Genomic DNA, 17,475 nt, shown 5'->3' on the forward strand with positions numbered 1-17,475 from the left:
ATAATCTGAGGATAACTGGGTGGGCTAGAAAGTGAATCTGAGTGTGTGGGTGAGTATGAGCACTTGAGTGGATGAATGAAGGTGTGGCGAGCCTGCGCTACCTGAGCTCTGTGCGCCTGGGTGCCAGTGGTGGGCTGCAGAGCCGCTACTCCACACAGTACGGTAGGGAGGGCTGCTCCACCCGAGTCCGCTCGCGCCTCCTTCCATCCCTCCCCTTGCTTGTCTTCTCCTCCCCCTCCTCCTCTTCCCAGTCCTCCGCCACCGCCGCCGGCTTCGACCCCAGTCCCGGGCGAGCCGGCCTGGACGCTGCGCCGCCGCGGGTCGCGATGTGCAGAGGGTCCCCGCCGTCCCCTGGCCGCCGCGCCGCACCATGAAGCTCCGCAGCAAGGCGGCGGCGCTGCTCTTGCTGGCGCTGGCCGTACTGCTGCTGGCTCTGCTGTCCTTGCGCGCCCGCAGCGACCCAGAGCCCCCGGGGCTCCCCGCGCGCCCCGAGGCTGCCCCTCCGGGCCGCCACGCGCCAGTCCCCACGCGCCCTCCGGAGCCCGGCGCCTTCCTGGGAGCCGCTGGCCGGCGCTCCCCGAGGCGCCGGCCCCTTCGTCCGCGCCCCCGAGTCGGCCGCCCGCGCGCCGCCAGCCGCGAGAAGTTGGCGAGGTGAGTCGTGGCAGCCTGGATCCCTTCCATCTCGGGACCTGCGTCTCATTTCCCGCACCGGTGCCAAGTTAAAGGGAGGCTTGGGGTTGGATGGATGGATGGAGAGACAGATTCCAAGTTCCACCTCTTTCCACTCCGCGAGACACGCAGACCACTCTGGTGACACTCATGCACCTCCCCAAAGGAGTGTCAGTGAAAGTGGCTTTTAGATTACGGGTCCCAATTGTCAGGGTGAGACCTCTAGTTGCGTTCTTGCAAACATGTGCTCTTTGTTTAATTTTTCAAAAGCCATCGCCAGGCAACTGGAGCTCATTCTCTTGTTTCACGGGAGAATTCAGAATGAAAACCTAGATCTTGGTGGAGTTGGAGAAGTTAAATGTTGAGTCAGGACTGGCTTGCATTCAGCTCATGCTCGGGTACCCGCGTGCTGCCCGCAGAGCGGGCGTCTGGTTCAAGTTGATTAAGAAGTTTGCTTCTTGGGAGGAGTGGTGCGTGGCACGGGGGAGACAGACTGGGGGTTTCCTGGTTTCTGTCTGTTGGAGCCACAGGATAGCCAAAGGCTCCCGCTGGGAAAGCATCTTAACCTTCGACCCTGCTCACTCCCAGCACGAGGCGGTCCACGCGGCTGCCTTTCATCACAGCGGTTTATCTTTGGTCCTGTGTTGCCGGATGTCCGCAGGTTGGGGATTCCTCTCCTTTGTTGTGGAGAGGTCTTGCAGTTGGTTTGTTTCCTCTGCTCCTCCAGGGCTGCTGTTTCTAACTGCCTTACACTGACCACGTTTGCTGGACTCCTTAATTACTTGAAACAAGTTGAAGAATTCTTTTTGACCATAATGACGAAGTCTGGGCAATTAAAAAAACAAAAACAAAAAACTGTAATTCAGTGAAACTTGAAACCTTAAGAAGTAGCTGGGTCAGCTTTTTTCTTTCCACTTGTAATAAATGTAGATGGATATGTGGGGGGCGGGTGGAGAATACCCCCACAATCTAAGTGTGTGTGTGTGTGTGTGTGTGTGTGTGTGTGTGTGTGTGTGTGTACACACATGTTGAGGGAGGCATGTGTGGAGGTCAGAAGTTGGTTTTAAACCACTTCCACCCGGTATGTACCCAGGAATGAATTCAAGTCCCCAGGCTTGGCAGTAGGCACCTTTACTTACTGAGGCATCTTGCCATCTCCAACTTAGGACCTTAAAATTCTTAGAACTTTTCTACAAATTCTGAGTGTGCACTTTTCAAAATCAGGCTATTTCTGTTGTATAGTTAGTAGGATTTCCCCCCTCCAGCTTGTTGGGGTTTTCTATTTACAGTAGACTATTTCAGAGTTAAGCTACAAGCTCATTGTGATGTTTAAGATAACACAGTGTCAACCGCACCATGTAAAAATAGTTACTAATAATTTTACACACACACACACACACTCAGCAATCCATTCACACAGTAACCCTTTGATAATTACAAATTTCCCGATAATGGGCCCGTTGTACAGCATCATGAAAACTTGTTGCCAATGTAGCTTCTCAGATCCCAGGCAATCCTACAGAATCTTTTTTTTTTTTTTTTTTTTTTTTTTGAGACAGGGTTTCTCTGTGTAGCCTTGGCCATCCTGACTCACTTTGTAGACCAGGCTGGCCTCGAACTCACAGCGATCCGCCTGCTTCTGCCTCCCGAGTGCTGGGATTAAAGGCATGCGCCACCACGCCCGGCCAATCCTACAGAATCTTAAAACGTGAGAACAGAGTCAATAATCTGTGTTTCCACCTCCCTCTTTTACACTCTGTACACACACAACGTGTTTGTGCTTGTGAAGCCCAGAGGTTGACATCCAGTGTCTCCCTCAGTTTTCTTCACCTTATTCTTTTGAGACATGGTCTCTCACTGAACCTAGAGCTTGCAGATTTGTCTGCCAGCAAACCCCAGGCTGAGAGCCAATCCTCAAGGTCTCTACCTCTCAGGAGCTGCAATTGCAGAAGTTAAGGTGCTGAATTTAGGTCCTCCTTGCACTCCATCAATGGAGCCACGCCCTCATCCCTCAGCTTTGCTGAGTGCAGACTGGAGTGACAGCTGATCCACGATTATCTGAGGTTTACACACTGAGAATCAGAGGAGCAGTTTGTACAGGGCTCACAGGTAAGAGGACCCAGGCACTCTGGGGCTGGAGAGAACTCCAGCTGCTGTCAGGCAACTGTGTTGCCTGCAATTCATCACCGCACTGAGGTTTTTCTAAAGAAGCATCATGGATTCTTGGCTGTGCCTCATTATTCAAGGTGTTGGGAACATTGGGGCAGCATGCTTTTTGTCTCCATCTGAACGAATTGGCTCTGACTTGCAAGAGATCATGAGCAGAATCCCAATGGATGCTATGGAGAAGGTATACTGCTGCAGGCAACGGGGTCCTGGGAGCCATTTTTCTTTTGAACATATCTCTTTAGATGATCATGGAAATGATGTTCAACACCAGAGGAATAGAGAACTAATTCACAAACTCTGGAAAGAGCCAAAAGCCTGCCACCAGGCACGTCAGACTCAAATACATAAACAGTTGAACAGTTGACATTTTCTGGGGCGGTTTTCCCTTCTTTTGCTGCCTCCATAGCATGGGTAACTCAAGGTCTTAAAGTAAAAAGGAAGCTGGAAGGCAGGTCCCCATCGACTCCTTTATTGCTTTTCACATTCTGCCTGGGTGAAATTTTTGTGGTTGAGAAGGAATTTCATTTAGGGAGGGAAGAGCAAGCCTTGTGGCTTAATCTTTTTTACATGGCCAGAATCCAGAGGATGATGGGAGGCTGCCTGCTCTCCTTTCTCCTGCGTGATGAAGGTCAGATTCGTGGCTATAGTTAGGAAGCTGGAGGGTGGATGGGACCCAGCCGGCCACCTGCTGACCACACAGAGCCCAGGCTGGCCTCCTGAGGGCCCTGCTGTTAGTCAAGCTCTGCCACGTCAGTGTGGGGAACGAAGCCTTCTTCTTCTTCCACATCTTGTTTTCATTTCCAGCAAGATTTCCATGGACTTGCCTGGTTAGCAGGCAGACCCTACAATTTTAGAACTAGCCATTTGTATGCAATCTGTCCTGTGGTGACTTCCTTCTATACAAGCGTAAAGTCATGAGATAAGGGCTGGTCTTTCCAGTCAGGAGTGCGATCTGAAAGTGGACATCATCCTGGACATAGCCGCTGCTGTAGAGTCCTTTTGTTTTGGTTTATTGATGATTTATACCTGGCTGGCTTCCAAAAGGAATTTGAAGTGACTATAGTAAAAGATACAAATGTAATAAAGTCATTAAAATAGTTGTATAAGAAGGACATTGGGGGGGGGTGGAGTAATAAGTACTGTTTGCTTAAAATTAAGACCACTATTACTGAAAGACTGAAGGCTAAATTTAGCTCTAAGCTTCCTGGCAGCCATATTAAAAAGGGAACATGGTGATCTGCCTAGTCTTCAGTGAATGATAAGAAAAAGTTCACTAAGAGATTAAAAAAAAAAAAAAGAAAGAAAGAAAAGCTAAATTCTAAAGTAAGAGTTTTACTTGGGACTTGACTTCAGACTTTAGAAGACTGTATTTCCATTTGCTTCAGAAAACACTTTGGAGCCTGAATGTGGAAAAGAAGTTTACTGGGAATCAGCGATATAAAACAGAATAGAGCGAAGTGATGGTTCATTGAGTCAAGTGCTTGGTACATAGGTGTGAGCACCAGTTGGATCCCTAGAACTCAGGTGCATCTGGACGCAGTAACATCTATAATCCCAGCCCTCCTACGTTGAGGTGGGAGGCTGAGAAAGGAGAAACCCCCCAGGATCCTATGGGCCAGCTAGCCGGCCATATGCACCTGTCTCAGACAGAGTAGGAGAGGGCAGACTCCTAAGGTTGTCCTTCAACAGCCACACATGCGATGAAGCACACACATGGTGGTGCACTCTCACACACCAACACACGGACATACACATACGAATACTAAAAAGGGGAAAGAGGATGAACGTGGCTTGTAGAATTCAGAAAATGGGTTCGGATCCCTAGCCATATCATCTTACGTTCTTCATGTAGAAAAAGTGAGCAGGTTTACCCAAGGTTTCCTGAGCTCTCTTCCAGCTCTGACATCATGATCCCGTGATGAGCATCATCCCCTGGCACTATCTCACTGTCTGATTGCTCAGACTCAGACCTCTCCTGAGCTCTGTTCTTTCTCTTATGGGCTAGCCTGTTGCCTCTTAACATAACGGCTCCTCTCAGAAAAAACAAAATGCTACGTGTGTTTATTTTGTGTGTGGATGTGTGTGAGCTTGGCACACAGGCCACATGTAGAGGTGAGGGGACAACTTGCAGAAGTTGATTTTTCTACCATGTTGGTTCCGAGACTGAGCTCAAGCTGTCAGATTTAGCAGCAAGTTCCTTGCCCACTGAATTGTCTAGCCAGCCCCTCAACCGTGCCTTCTGAGAAAGACTTCAGCTCCCTCCTGGTCTCGTGGTATGGCTCTGTCAGTACCCTCAACAGTTGTTCCGCAAATGTGTCTGGCACATAGACTGCCAGGCATTTGCTATGCATGGAGGATGGAGTCTCTACCCTCCTGGGATTTGCAGTATGCTGGGGGATGGGGGGTGGGGGGGGGCAGAGCGGGATAGGGAAGCTGGCTGTGCTTGGCCGCCTCCCCAGACACCCCAGTGAGAGGAAACACATCCTTGCTCATCACCAGTTTCCTGCAGTTCCCTTTGATCTCGGAGATGAGTCTAGTCAGAGGGTTCATGCCTGAACAAAGGTCTCAATAAACAGGGATGATGTCATGCGGCAGAATCTATCTGTGGCCCTCTCCAGAATTAGATGGTGGGCCTTAGAGGGCAGTGATGATCTCAAGGTCTTGAACAACATCTATGCCATTATATAGCCGTGAGTCTTGATTCTCTTCTTAGCTTATTTTTCAATCATCTGAGTGGAGGGTGTGTGTTCGCGCATGTGTACTCAGGCTTTTACGTGCATGTGCTCTAGCGCACATGTGGTAGGTGGTCCGAAGACAGTTTTCCAGACTCAGTTCTTTCCTTCTATCATGTAGGTCCCAGGAATTGAACTCAAGTTGTCAGGCTTGGTGGCAAGCGCCTTTACCGACTGAGACATCTCGTCCACCCCAGGGCTCAATTTTTGTTGTCTCTCACACACCCACACCCTACTCAAATTAGTCCTATTAGCTTTACCACAAACAAACTTCCCACTATCTCTCCCCCCTCCCTGGGCACTGCTGACTTCCATCCTTGGGACACTGCAGCAGCCTACTCTTAATTTGAGTGGCTCTATTCTAGCGTCCTCTACAGTTCATTTTCCATACAGCTGTTGAAATAATTCTGAACCAACTTTTCCAAAGTAGGTCACTATGAGGGCTTAAAGCTGTCGTCGTCATGTGTGTGTGTGTGTGTGTGTGTGTGTGTGTGTGTGTGTGTCCCATCACACTAAGAATAAAATCCATTTTCTTGGGTGGGAGAGCTAAGTCAACTGGTAAGGCTGTTCCCTGTAAGGCTGATCACCTAAGCTAAATCTTCACATAAAATACAGCATTCACATAAATCACATAAACTGCAGAGATGAGCTGTGGAGACAGAATTACCCAGAAGTTTAAGGACTAGCTAATCTGGAGTATGCAGCCTATCATCAGAAACAACAGGAGAGACCCTGACTCAGCAAGGCAGAAGACCCCAAAAGTTGTCTTCTGACCCTCATACATATGCATGTCCCTACAGAAATAAACAAACTTTAAATTTTAGTTTCTCTATGTGCTCTTTGAGCCCTTACCTACATCAGTCCAGTTCCATCCCTTGTCCTCATCTCTTTTTATCCTCCCTCAGTCACGGGGCTTCTGTGCCTGTTCACAACCTCATGCACCAAGGGTCCTCACTCCTTTGGGGCCTACACTCCAATGTCCTATTCTCAGAGAAGCCTTCCAAGCTGTGCAGATCTGCACTCAACCCACCGATCCAGATCTCCTCCCTCATCCTGGTCCATGGTTTGGTTTTTGTCACATTCAAAGCTGGTGGGAGCATTGTGTTTACCCCTCCCATCTCAGAGTTCACTGCCTGTGTCATTAGTCAGCTCTCCCTGACAGCTGAGACACAGATGACCTCATGGTGGATACTCAAACAATGTTTATGGAAAGAACTGGAGACCAGAGGCAGGGTCCACCTTGTCCCAGCCAGTACTCAGCTTCTGTAACCAGTAAGATCTTCCCCTGCTGGGGGCTTAACTGGGTTGATGAAGTCACATTAAGACATTATTATGAATGTTCTGTTAGATTCCCTGTTGCAGGGTGTGTGGCTTTGTTGGAGGAGGTGTGTGACTAGGCGTAGGCTTTGAGGTCTCAGAAGGTCAAGCTAGGCTTAAATGGCTTCTGCTGCCTGTGGATCAAGATGCAGAACTCTCAGCTCCTTCTCCAGCACCATGTCCAACTGCACGCCGCCATGCTTCTCACCGTGACGGTAATGAACGAAACCTCTGGAACTGCAAGGCAGCCCCAATTAAATGTTTACCTTTATAAAAGTTGCTGTGGTCATGGTGTCTCTTCGCAGCCATAGAAACCCTAGCTAACACATAGGGTCCCATTCAGTAGACTTTGTTATGTGTTGCTATCTTTTCAAGATGGACTTTACAATAGTTTCTCAAACTGCCTATTTCTGACAGGTTTGGGTGGTTGCTTTTCAGTTTTGCTGTAGATATTTAAGGATCTGGGCAGTTTGGATTTTGTTGTGTTTTGTTTTTTGAGCCAGGGTCTCTCTGTGTAGCCTTGGCTGTCCTGGACTTAACTTTGTAGATCAGGCTGGCCTAGAATTCACAGCGATCCACCCACCTCTGCCTCCAGAGTGCTGGGCTTATAGGCATGTGCCACCACACCCAGCTGATCTGGGCAGTTTGGAAGAACACTGGTGGGTTATCGTGGGAAGGTCTTATCAGAATATGTGAGATGTTTTACTATGATCTGGCTTCTGGGTTACAGGGCTCTAGAAGGAAAACTATCTCCATTATATCGTTTCTCATGTGGACTCTGTAGGATTTCCAACAGGCTGGGTGTGGTGGTGCACACTTTATTTCCCAGCACTGAGGAGGCAGAGACAGGCAGATCTCTGTGAGTTTAAGGACAGCCTTTTCTATGTAGACAGTTCTAGGCCAGCCAAGGCTACACAAACAAAATAAACAAAAAGATTCACAACTACTAATTTGGGCCTGGCTAAGGTGCGACTTGCTGGGTTTCTGCTCTGGCTGGTTGCCTTGTCTCCCTTCCTGTTCTCCATACAGGAAGAAAACAAGGCTGAGGTGTGGGAAATTTGCCCTGATCCTTGAGGGCTGAGTGTGTTGACATGACTTACTTGAGGTCCCCCTGCAGGGGAGATTGGCATCTGTTCTGATTCTTTGAGTATCTTGCATATCCTATGGATACAACAGCTGATGATAATAATAATAATAATAATAATAATAATAATAATAATAATAATAATAATAATAATGAAACAACCCTATGGTCTATAGGAAAAGGTAGAAGGTGGGAGATCAAGTAGGCAGAAAGAATGCTGGGATAGAACCACATGTATGGGAGAGTTGTCTGGGAAGATGTGAGGAGGACAGACTCAGGGTACCCGAGCACAAGTAACCAGACACATGGCATCTCATGAGTCATTAGTCTGGGAGCTTGGGGCCGGGAAGAAAGACAACTGCATCACTCTCCCAGTGAGCCACAGACAAGCCTGGCTTTATCTGTAGTTTTGTTGGGGCTTGGGTACTTCTTTACTCTCTTGAACTATATAAACTGCTCCAGGCTCATCCTGCAGAGCCAGTGACTATATCAGCTTTTCTTCAAGGAACCCTGGTAACTTGTGTGTGTTGGGGAGGGGCCAGTACTAGTGCCTGTAACTAAGAGCTAGAGACTAGGCATGCTTCTTACTCTGGGATGTTATTTCTTATAGGCCTTCAACGCTGTCAGAGAAAAATGTATATGTATGTGTGTGTGCGCTTGCCTGCGTATTTGCACACCTCTTAAATCTTCCCATATATGAACATCAGTGTCTGCATTAAGTGAAACATGTGTTCCTACTGATATCGCCATCCCTAACGTTCATGGAGCATTCTTTCTTCCTTCCCTCCCATATGCAGGAAAAGGATGCTCCTCTCCCACCCCATTGGCTTCGCTTGACTTCAATGCCTGTAATTTAGAAGGAGGGAGTAGGAAGGGCTAGAGGGTCAGATTTAGACCAGCTCAGCCAACTGATGTAAGCTAAGCAAGCCTCATCCCTTCAGGCGGCCCACACTACTTGGGGAGTGTTGTGTGAACCACAGCCCCAAGGGATAGATGGTTTAAGCCCACATGACAACCCATTTTTTCCAAAGTGTAAGCTTTGTGTATCCAGGACTAAGCACATCGTGTTCATTACTCTAGCTACGGTTATTCGCCCAAAGGAATCAACTTACAACATTGCACAGAAGACTCTGTCTTCCGGATATAAGCAGAGGAATAGCCTTGGCTGCAGCTAAAGTTATCAGCTGTAGGATAAAAGCTTTCGCTTTATTTGGGGCAGTAGAGAAAGAAAAAGGCTAAGGGCCTATATTGGTTACCCTTCTAATTGTTGTGACGAACTGCCTGACACAGGCAGCTTAAGGGAGGAACTGCTTAGTCTGACCTACAGTTTGAGGTACAGTCCACTGTGGTGAGGAATGATGGCACCAGGAGCCTGAGACAGATGATCATATAGCAACCGCAGTCAGGAAGCAGAGAGGTGAAAGCCAGTGCTTGGCTCACATTGTCTGTTTAATTCAATCCGGGACCCTAGACTGCAGTGAGAATTTTGGAATTTTTGTTTCTTTAAAAACACAGAAATATAGCCAGGTATGGTGGTGGCGGCGGCGGCAGTAGTGGTGGCGCACGCCTTTAATCCCAGCACTTGGGAGGCAGAGGCAGGCGGATCATTGTGAGGTCGAGGCCAGCCTGGTCTACAAAGCAAGTCCAGGACAGCCAAGGCTACACAGAGAGACCCTGTCTCCCAGGTGTGAGGCTATGGGGCCGTTTTGCAGCAGCTGACCATGACTTGCCTTGTGCTCTGGTGGTGGGGGTGTGTGATTTTTGCCAGCTGCAAATAGTTTCTGTGGTTGTGTGATGTTTGGGATTTGGGGGACTTTTCAGAGGGTATATAAATGTTACCCCCCCCCAGGTGGGCTAGGTTGCTGGTTGCTGTTGGTCACAGTTTGTTAAATAGTTGTATGCAGAGAGAAACAACAAGGAGAAATTAGATAATCCTGACATCGAAGCTCAAACTTGCCCCAAGGAGCTGGACACTCCTAATCAGCAGGAAGTTGGCTGACAATAATGTCCCCACCTTTGCAACCCCTGACTTTATTCAGGGATCTCTTTTCTTTCTCCCCTCTCTTATCTAGTGTTAGGGGCTTGAAAGGGAGGAAGAAAAGGAGTAGAGAAGAAAGAAGAACCTACCAAGTAGTAAAGAGCAGCTACGCCAGACTATAGAATGGTGCCCCCAACACATGGGGTGGGTCTTTGACCTTCTGGTTAACCTAGTAACTCCACTATAGATATGAGTAGATGTTTGTTTCCATAGTGATCCTAGATTCTGTCATGTTGACAATCAATATGAAGCATCACAGGTTCCTTGAGAACGTTGTCAAGTCTCAGAATGAACAGATCTTAAGGTCCATGGAGCCGTCGTGGTGCCTCCTGTTACACGTGCTGGAGTTGCAGTTTTCTCGTATTTGCATCTAGGGTCATCTTAGCCGAGCTAGATTTTCTTATCAAAATCTTGGAGCAGATGATGGAGACAAAAGGGAATGGTTTCAAGCGTACACAGCAAGTAAACATCCCTTACTCCGAAACAGCCACTTTGCATACTTGATTGCATCCTAAGCCTAAGGCGATTTAGAGATGGGTAACCTCTGGCCCACTGAGAAACCTGGTCCACATTGAGAGAGTATGGAAACCCTCACGGGGCAGAAATGCGAGGCGGCACAGGAGCGCAGAAGCGCTGGATCAGGATGAGGTGGTCCCAACCTGGGTTCCACGGTCAACTCTACTTTCCTTGTGCACCACTGCCCCGGGACCTAACAGGTACCCTGTTCTCTGAGTCTAGTTTGGCACGTGTGTCTGTCACTTAACTCCCAAAGAAACACAACTAACTCAGACTCACAGCACCTGTTCTTAATGCCTCTACTAAATTGAGTCAACATTGGCCAAATTAACACTTCCTCCATGCACATATACAGGCAAGAAAATTTAATAAGTTTTATTTTTCTTAAGAACACTTCATGTTTTCATCTACAATTTAATAAACAAAGTTTTACAGTGCCTGTATTTCATCCCAATGTAAAAATTAACAAAAGACAAAAATTTTTATTGACAATAAAGTTTATTTTATATTTCTCCAGAATAGTTTCCAGCATTTGGCTAATTTCATATTCTAAAGTTCTGAAAACTACCCCTGGAGAAAAAAAGGAGTTTTCTTTTTTGGTTTTTGGAGACAGGGTTTTTCTGTGTAGCCTTGGCTGGCCTGGCACTCACTGCGATCTGCCTGACTCTGTCTCCCTGAGTGCTGGGATTATGGGTGCGGGCCACCACACCCCACTTATAAAGGAGTTTTCTTGACTTGATTCTTTTTGTTGTCATTGTTTTGAGACAGGGTTTCTCTGTGTAGCTCTGGCTGTCCTGGACTCACTTTTTAGACCAGGCTGGCCTTGAACTGGATTAAAAGGTATGCGCCATATGCCACCACGCCACCATGCCCCGCTTGACTTGATTCTTTATTGGTTATTTTTCCTGTTGCAGTAACAAAATAGTTAAAACTCCACCATAAGTAAGTAGGGTTAATTTTGGCTTATAGTTGGAGGGGACAGTGCATCATCATGAAGTATCTGCAGTCAGGAAGCAGAGAAAGATGGATGCTGGCACTTTTCATTCAGCCCAGGACCCCAGCCCAGGGGACAATGCCTCCTACATCATGGGTATGTCTTCCCACTCCAGTTAAACCTTTCTGGTAACACCCTCATAGACATACCCAGATGTGTGTTTCCACTCAAGCTGACAGTAAAGAGTAACCATCAGAGCCTCTTTACTGAGAATCCCTGATTCTGTGCCAGTAGAGTGGCTTTGATGTGTTTAAACATGGCTTTTACTTGAAGTCCTGACTGTTCGTCTATGAAATATTATAACCTTCTAGCAGAAATGCATGTTGTATAATACGAGACCCACATCTTCCATAAGACATAAAGAATGCATAGTCAAAATTATGACATTCTTCTGTGCATGGGAAAACTGAGGCCAGGAGAAGTCAAATAAGGATGGACATACAGTGTCTGGGACAGGGCTGGCTCACTGTCTTCCTCAAGAGTATTTTCTTGTCCTGGGCACCGTCACTGCCCATCACTTTTTAGTTAGGAACAAAACCATAACTGGATCCAGATGCCTCATGTGTGACTTTGAATACATCGATCTTTAGACATCCTTGGCTTTTTTGCAAGCTCACTGGTGTGATGAGAGGATGCAAGTTAATTGTCAGCATGGGGCAGGCGGCACAAGGAACTGTGAGGGCTAGTGAGGGCTTAGAGGCACATTTGAGCCGGCTCTTTTGGACAGGGAGGAGTTCAGACTTGAGGACACTGAGACTGGCCTTCCGTGTATGTGAATGGACACAAGGCCACGTGTCCAGCACAAAATCAGCTGTCTAACAGCTGATCGGGTGTAGGAGACAGAACCCTTTATCCTGACTCCTGGACAGCCCCAGACCTGGTATCTTGGCCAACTAGAATTTTGACGGCTCTTCAAGGGCGCAAACACCAGTGGTTTTAATCTTGAGAAAGTAGATGTGAGCAATGCATTCCCCCGAATTAAGCGCTGTACTGGGCAGCCTCCATGCAGGATTCTACCCATGCCTTATCTCCTCAGAGTCCATGGCTGTTGGTGGGGTGCAAACCTTTGTGCTCCATTTTCTTCCTTCTTCTGATTTTTTTTTTCTGAGAAATTCATGGTCTTCCGTTGTCAGACAAGTGACCCCCAATGTAATATGCGCTCAAGTAATGGATTTTCTTATCGAAAGAGAGAATGGGTGAGTGGAAACCCAGGTCATGTCTGAGACTTTTAGAAAGTGTGCCCACTCTTTGATGGGCATCAAATCAGAGCTTGTATGCTTTTTGCCAAACTGCCTCCCAGCCTGGTTAGGGCATGAATACAATGTGTTTAGAGAAACACAAGGATATCTGATCAATATAATATTTAATTATAGTCATGATGATAATGACTACTTCATCATTACTTTAGGCACAGTACTGAGCCAGGCATGCTGACACATACCTGTAATCCCAGCACTAGAGAGAAAGTGAGAGAGAGAAGAGAGAAGGAAAGAGAGAGGAGAGACACAGAGAGGCAGAGAGAGAAACAGAGAGAACACCAATCATGTGTGGTGCTATCCTAGTTTGTTTTCTCTTGCTGTGATAAAACGTTGTCCAAACCAGCCTGGGGAGGAAAGGGTTTATTTAGTTTAGAGGCTATATAGTCCATCATCAAGGGAAATCAGGGCAGGAAATTGGAGTCAGGAACTGACGTAAAGGCCAAGGAGCAACGCTGCTGACTGGCTTGAGCTTCATAGTTTGCTCAGCTAGCTTTCTATAAGCCAGGGCCACCTGCTCAGGGGTGGCACCACTAACAGTGACCTGGGAATGGGCCCTCCCACATCAATCATTAGCCAAGAAAGCATCCCCACAGACATGCGCACAGGTCAGTCCAAGGGAGCCGATTCCTCAGTTGAGATTTCTTGCTCCCCAGGGCTGACATCTGAAGCTAACTATGACAGGTGCTACGCCTGTTGTATGTAGCACTACTTCGTTTAGTCCTCACCATCCGTCACCTGACAGTCACTCCTGTTACTGGGTAGGTCAGAGCATCTTCACTAGCAAGCAGGGATTCCAGCCCATGCACAGAATCGCTTCATCATGAACAGAACACTACTGACTCAAAACTGGAGACTGCCAAGGAGTTAAAGGTCCAGTTACAGGTATAACCAAGACCATCTTGCCCATGTCATTAAGCTTTGTGTGAGTGACACTCTCATGTGCTTTCCTCCTATGGAACCTTTGCCAGAAGATCTGGGCTTGTGCCTTTTGGTCAGAGGCATCTGCACTTTCTGATGGCCACACCTGAGACATATACCTGCAGCTATGATGGCAAGAGGGAACCAAATTTCATGGGATGAGAACTGAAGAGCTGTTCCTTTAAAGTATATTCCTGAAAATAGTTGGTGGTAAGAAAGGGAAGGGTCAGCAGACATCCAGTATCATAACTATGTCCATTTTGCAGGTAGAAAGCCCCAGGGTAGCGATGGTGAAAAGTTTTGCTCTAGTTAGTACAGCCAACTGGTAGACCTAGAAATTGAACCATGTCCATGGCCTTCAAAGAGCAAAATTGCTAACCACATGCTGTTCTTAGAAACATATCCCACACTCTGATGCATTATCACTACCGAAAATCCCTTTGGAAAGATCTCTTTGATACAGTCTCTTGATTTTTTTTCTTCTTTTTTTTATTGAAACGTGCTTGCAAAGGGCATAAGCAAGTTATAAAAAAAACTGTTCCCTTTCCAGCTTAGAAAAATTGTAGGACCAGGGAGACAGGTGAGTGGATAAAGGTGCTTGTTGTCCTCTGACTTCCACATGTGGGCCGTGACACATCCGTACCTACATGTACACACATGCACGGGCACGCACACACACACTAAATGCTTAAAAATTCCTAATAAGAGTGAACACACACACATATGGGCACACACACATACAATAAGGCTTTAAAATTCATAATAAGAATAAACTGTGCATATATTCACACCCTCACATATACTGAATATAGTTCTTAAAAACCAAAATCTAACAGTGGTTATGAAACTGTGATTCTAAGTGTTCTCCTTGTGCTTGTCTGTGTTTTCAAAGCTTTCTATAATAAATATGTATGTCACTATTATGTGATAGATACTCTTGGGGACATGTGAACAAGTGTCTACTCACCCTAGGGAGTGACTGATGACAGGATGAAGTATGGATATTACTGAAGTCCCCCTTGTTGAACCAGCAAGTTTATAGGAGCATGGGCAACTCAAAGGCAGCTGTGTTACCAAAAGCCTACTTTAGCATCGTGACAACCCTTGAAAGCTAGAACCCTTGACTTCACTGGACAGCTTGCAGGCAGCTTGACAGGCAGGAGAGTCCCTGCTTCTCGGGTGTCCTGAATGCTTAGCTAACCTTGAGGGAGGAGGCACCTTGTGAATCTGCTAAGTTTCAGGGACTCCCTGAGGGTTGTGAATTGTGACATACTTAGTATCAATCCTGTGTCCCTATCCTGATCCTCGTCAATGGTCCTTTTGTCTTCCATCTGTCATGTCATCTCGCCTCCCACTCTGTCTTCCCTCTGGGAGTGGGGGACATACACGATGATGTTTTGTTTTGTTTGTTTGTTTTCTGATATGTTATGTGTATGGATGGTTTGTGTGCATGTATGTCTGTGCATATGTGCATGTATAGTGCCTGTACTGGCCAGAAGAGAGTCCCGTGGAACTGGAGTTACAGATGCTTGTGAGCCGCCGTGCAAGTGCTGAGAACAGAGCCTGAGTTCTCAGGAGGAACAGCCGGGGTTCTTAACTGCTGAGCCACCTCTCCAGCTCCTACATTTTGGGTCTTCACAGCCTCCCTCTTGAGATAGAATGTTATATATCGGAGGAAATTCCTATCCAACAATTACTTTCATAATTTGCAAAAAGAAAAACCAAACAAAACCCAAGAACAAACCCTGCTCCCCCAACTAGAAGTTTATAAATGACCATAAATATGCGAAAATAACTAAAATGTTACAAATGACTATAAATATGAAAAACTAGTGACTGTGCTGAGGTGCTGGAGGACAAGAAGTGCTTGGAGAGACCATTTCTCCTCCACCCCTTATTCAAGGACTGACCGTTAGTTACTCTTTTTCAGGGGCTGAGATAAGATTTTCTGATTCTCTGTGACCCTCTGATTCTCCTCCTTTCCACAGCGAGGGTCATTTATTTCAAGCTCACTCTGCTGGGTCATGTTTTTTAAATCCCACCACATCCTCATTTGAAAAGAAGAGCAGGTGGAGAAATCAAATCTCCTGTGTCATGAACACCTCAAGGCAAAAAAAAAAAAAAAAGGGGGGGGGAGGGATGAGTGTTAGTCAAGTTACCAGCACAGAATTTTGAAAAAGAAAAGGCAAAAGGTGTTAGTTAATGGCAGTAAGTTCTTCAAGGTGTGTTGTGGGAATCATACCCTGCACCCAAGAAGGCTGTGAGTCCCGCCTGCCCCAGGAGCCCCGCATGGAAGCTTGAGCCGTCCACAGAGGGCTTGTTCTAACTCATGTGAGTGCCGTGTTTACTGCAGTGATCAGAAGCACAGCCTCTGCCACCTGAAACCAACCATTGCAGAATGTGAGCTGCATTTAGAAAGGACATTACAGACCCAGCTAGCTAGGGAGCCAAGAAGTTAAGCTTAGTGGGGTGGGGTGGGGTGGGGGTAGGGGGTGAAGGGGTGCTAAGTCCGAATGCTGATTTCCTGATGAAAAGAAGAAAGGACAAGTGACATGCATAGGCTGGGTGCAGTACTACATGCCTGCTAACCCAACATCGCAGAAGCTGAGACAGGAGGATTGCAGGTTTGGAGACAGCCTGGGATACATAGCAAGTCATAGCAAGTATATCTCAAAAGGCAAATAAATAAATAAAGAAATAAAGAAATGGAAGAGGAGGAGGAGGAAGAAGAAGAAGAAGAAGAAGAAGAAGAAGAAGAAGAAGAAGAAGAAGAAGAAGAAGAAGAAAAAGTGAGGGAAGGAAAAGACTTAAAGCCAAAGAGCTATGTGGGGAAATGTACCACATATAGTGACAGTTGCAGTGACAAGGCTACTACCCTTTCAGAACTCTGAGGATTGCTAGGACCCAGAAGCTAGACAGAAACAGTGGAGAAGTCGTCTCCTTACCCTGTGGAAGAAGCCTGGCCCTGCCCATACCTTGATTATATCCCTTGGCAAACATGCGAGGATTATTTCTGCTGGGTTAAAAAACCACCAAGGAGGACGCGAGGGAGCCTGGGTCTGGTTCCTTGCTGTGACACTCACTAATCACACAGCATGTGTATGTGTGTGCAAAGATGTCAGAAAGCAAATGCCCCCGCATCCCCACACAGGCATGGCTACCCACATCAGACATCAGACACCTACATAGCATTAGCCCTAGACTTTGTTTAGGAACTCAGCCATGTTTCAGATACCATGCACCAAATTTAAAATGTACTATTCATAATTAATGCATTTATCAAGTAATTTTATTAAGCCTCCCCCATGGCAGGTTTTTGGCATGTGCTTGACATTATTCATATTATATTGTGAGTCCGAGGCAAGCCATCAGCTTGGCTGTCTTGAAAGATTAATGATACTTGATTTGACTCCAAACCATGGGTCATTAAAAGTGATTTAAGTGTTAGCAAATTTTTGGTGTCATATCTGCCTTCCAAGTGAAAGGTCTGATCGCAGCTTCGGTGGGGGAGTGTTTTGTGTGTTCATTCATGTTTCTAAACTGTGTGGATGAGGGGTGGGGACGTAGCTTCATCAGTAAATCCCAGCAGCATAAAGAGGAAGACCTGACGTCCATCCTTAGCCGCCATGTGAAAAGCACACACTTGAAAAATCCCAGCACTGGGGAAGGAGAGACAGGTACCTCCCTGAGGTTCATTTGCTGGCTGGCCTAGGTGAATTGGCAAGCCCCACATTCCAGTAAGAGACCCTGTCTCAAAAAAAAAAAAAAAAAAAAAAAAA

At 46.7% G+C, this 17,475-nt stretch overlaps 1 protein-coding gene across 1 annotated transcript in view; it reads left to right on the forward strand.

The window, feature by feature from the left end:
* The first annotated feature begins 273 nt into the window (after window positions 1-273).
* Window positions 274-17,475, forward strand: part of Gxylt2 (glucoside xylosyltransferase 2) — an 87,975-nt gene continuing 70,773 nt past the window's right edge. Inside the window, exon 1 of the mRNA XM_051154996.1 lies at window positions 274-651. Coding sequence (XP_051010953.1) covers window positions 371-651 — 281 coding nt within the window. The 5' untranslated portion in view covers window positions 274-370. The remainder of the gene's footprint in view (window positions 652-17,475) is intronic.

The sequence above is a fragment of the Acomys russatus genome, chromosome 13 (assembly GCF_903995435.1).
Source record: "Acomys russatus chromosome 13, mAcoRus1.1, whole genome shotgun sequence".
Classification (NCBI taxonomy): Eukaryota; Metazoa; Chordata; class Mammalia; order Rodentia; family Muridae; genus Acomys; species Acomys russatus.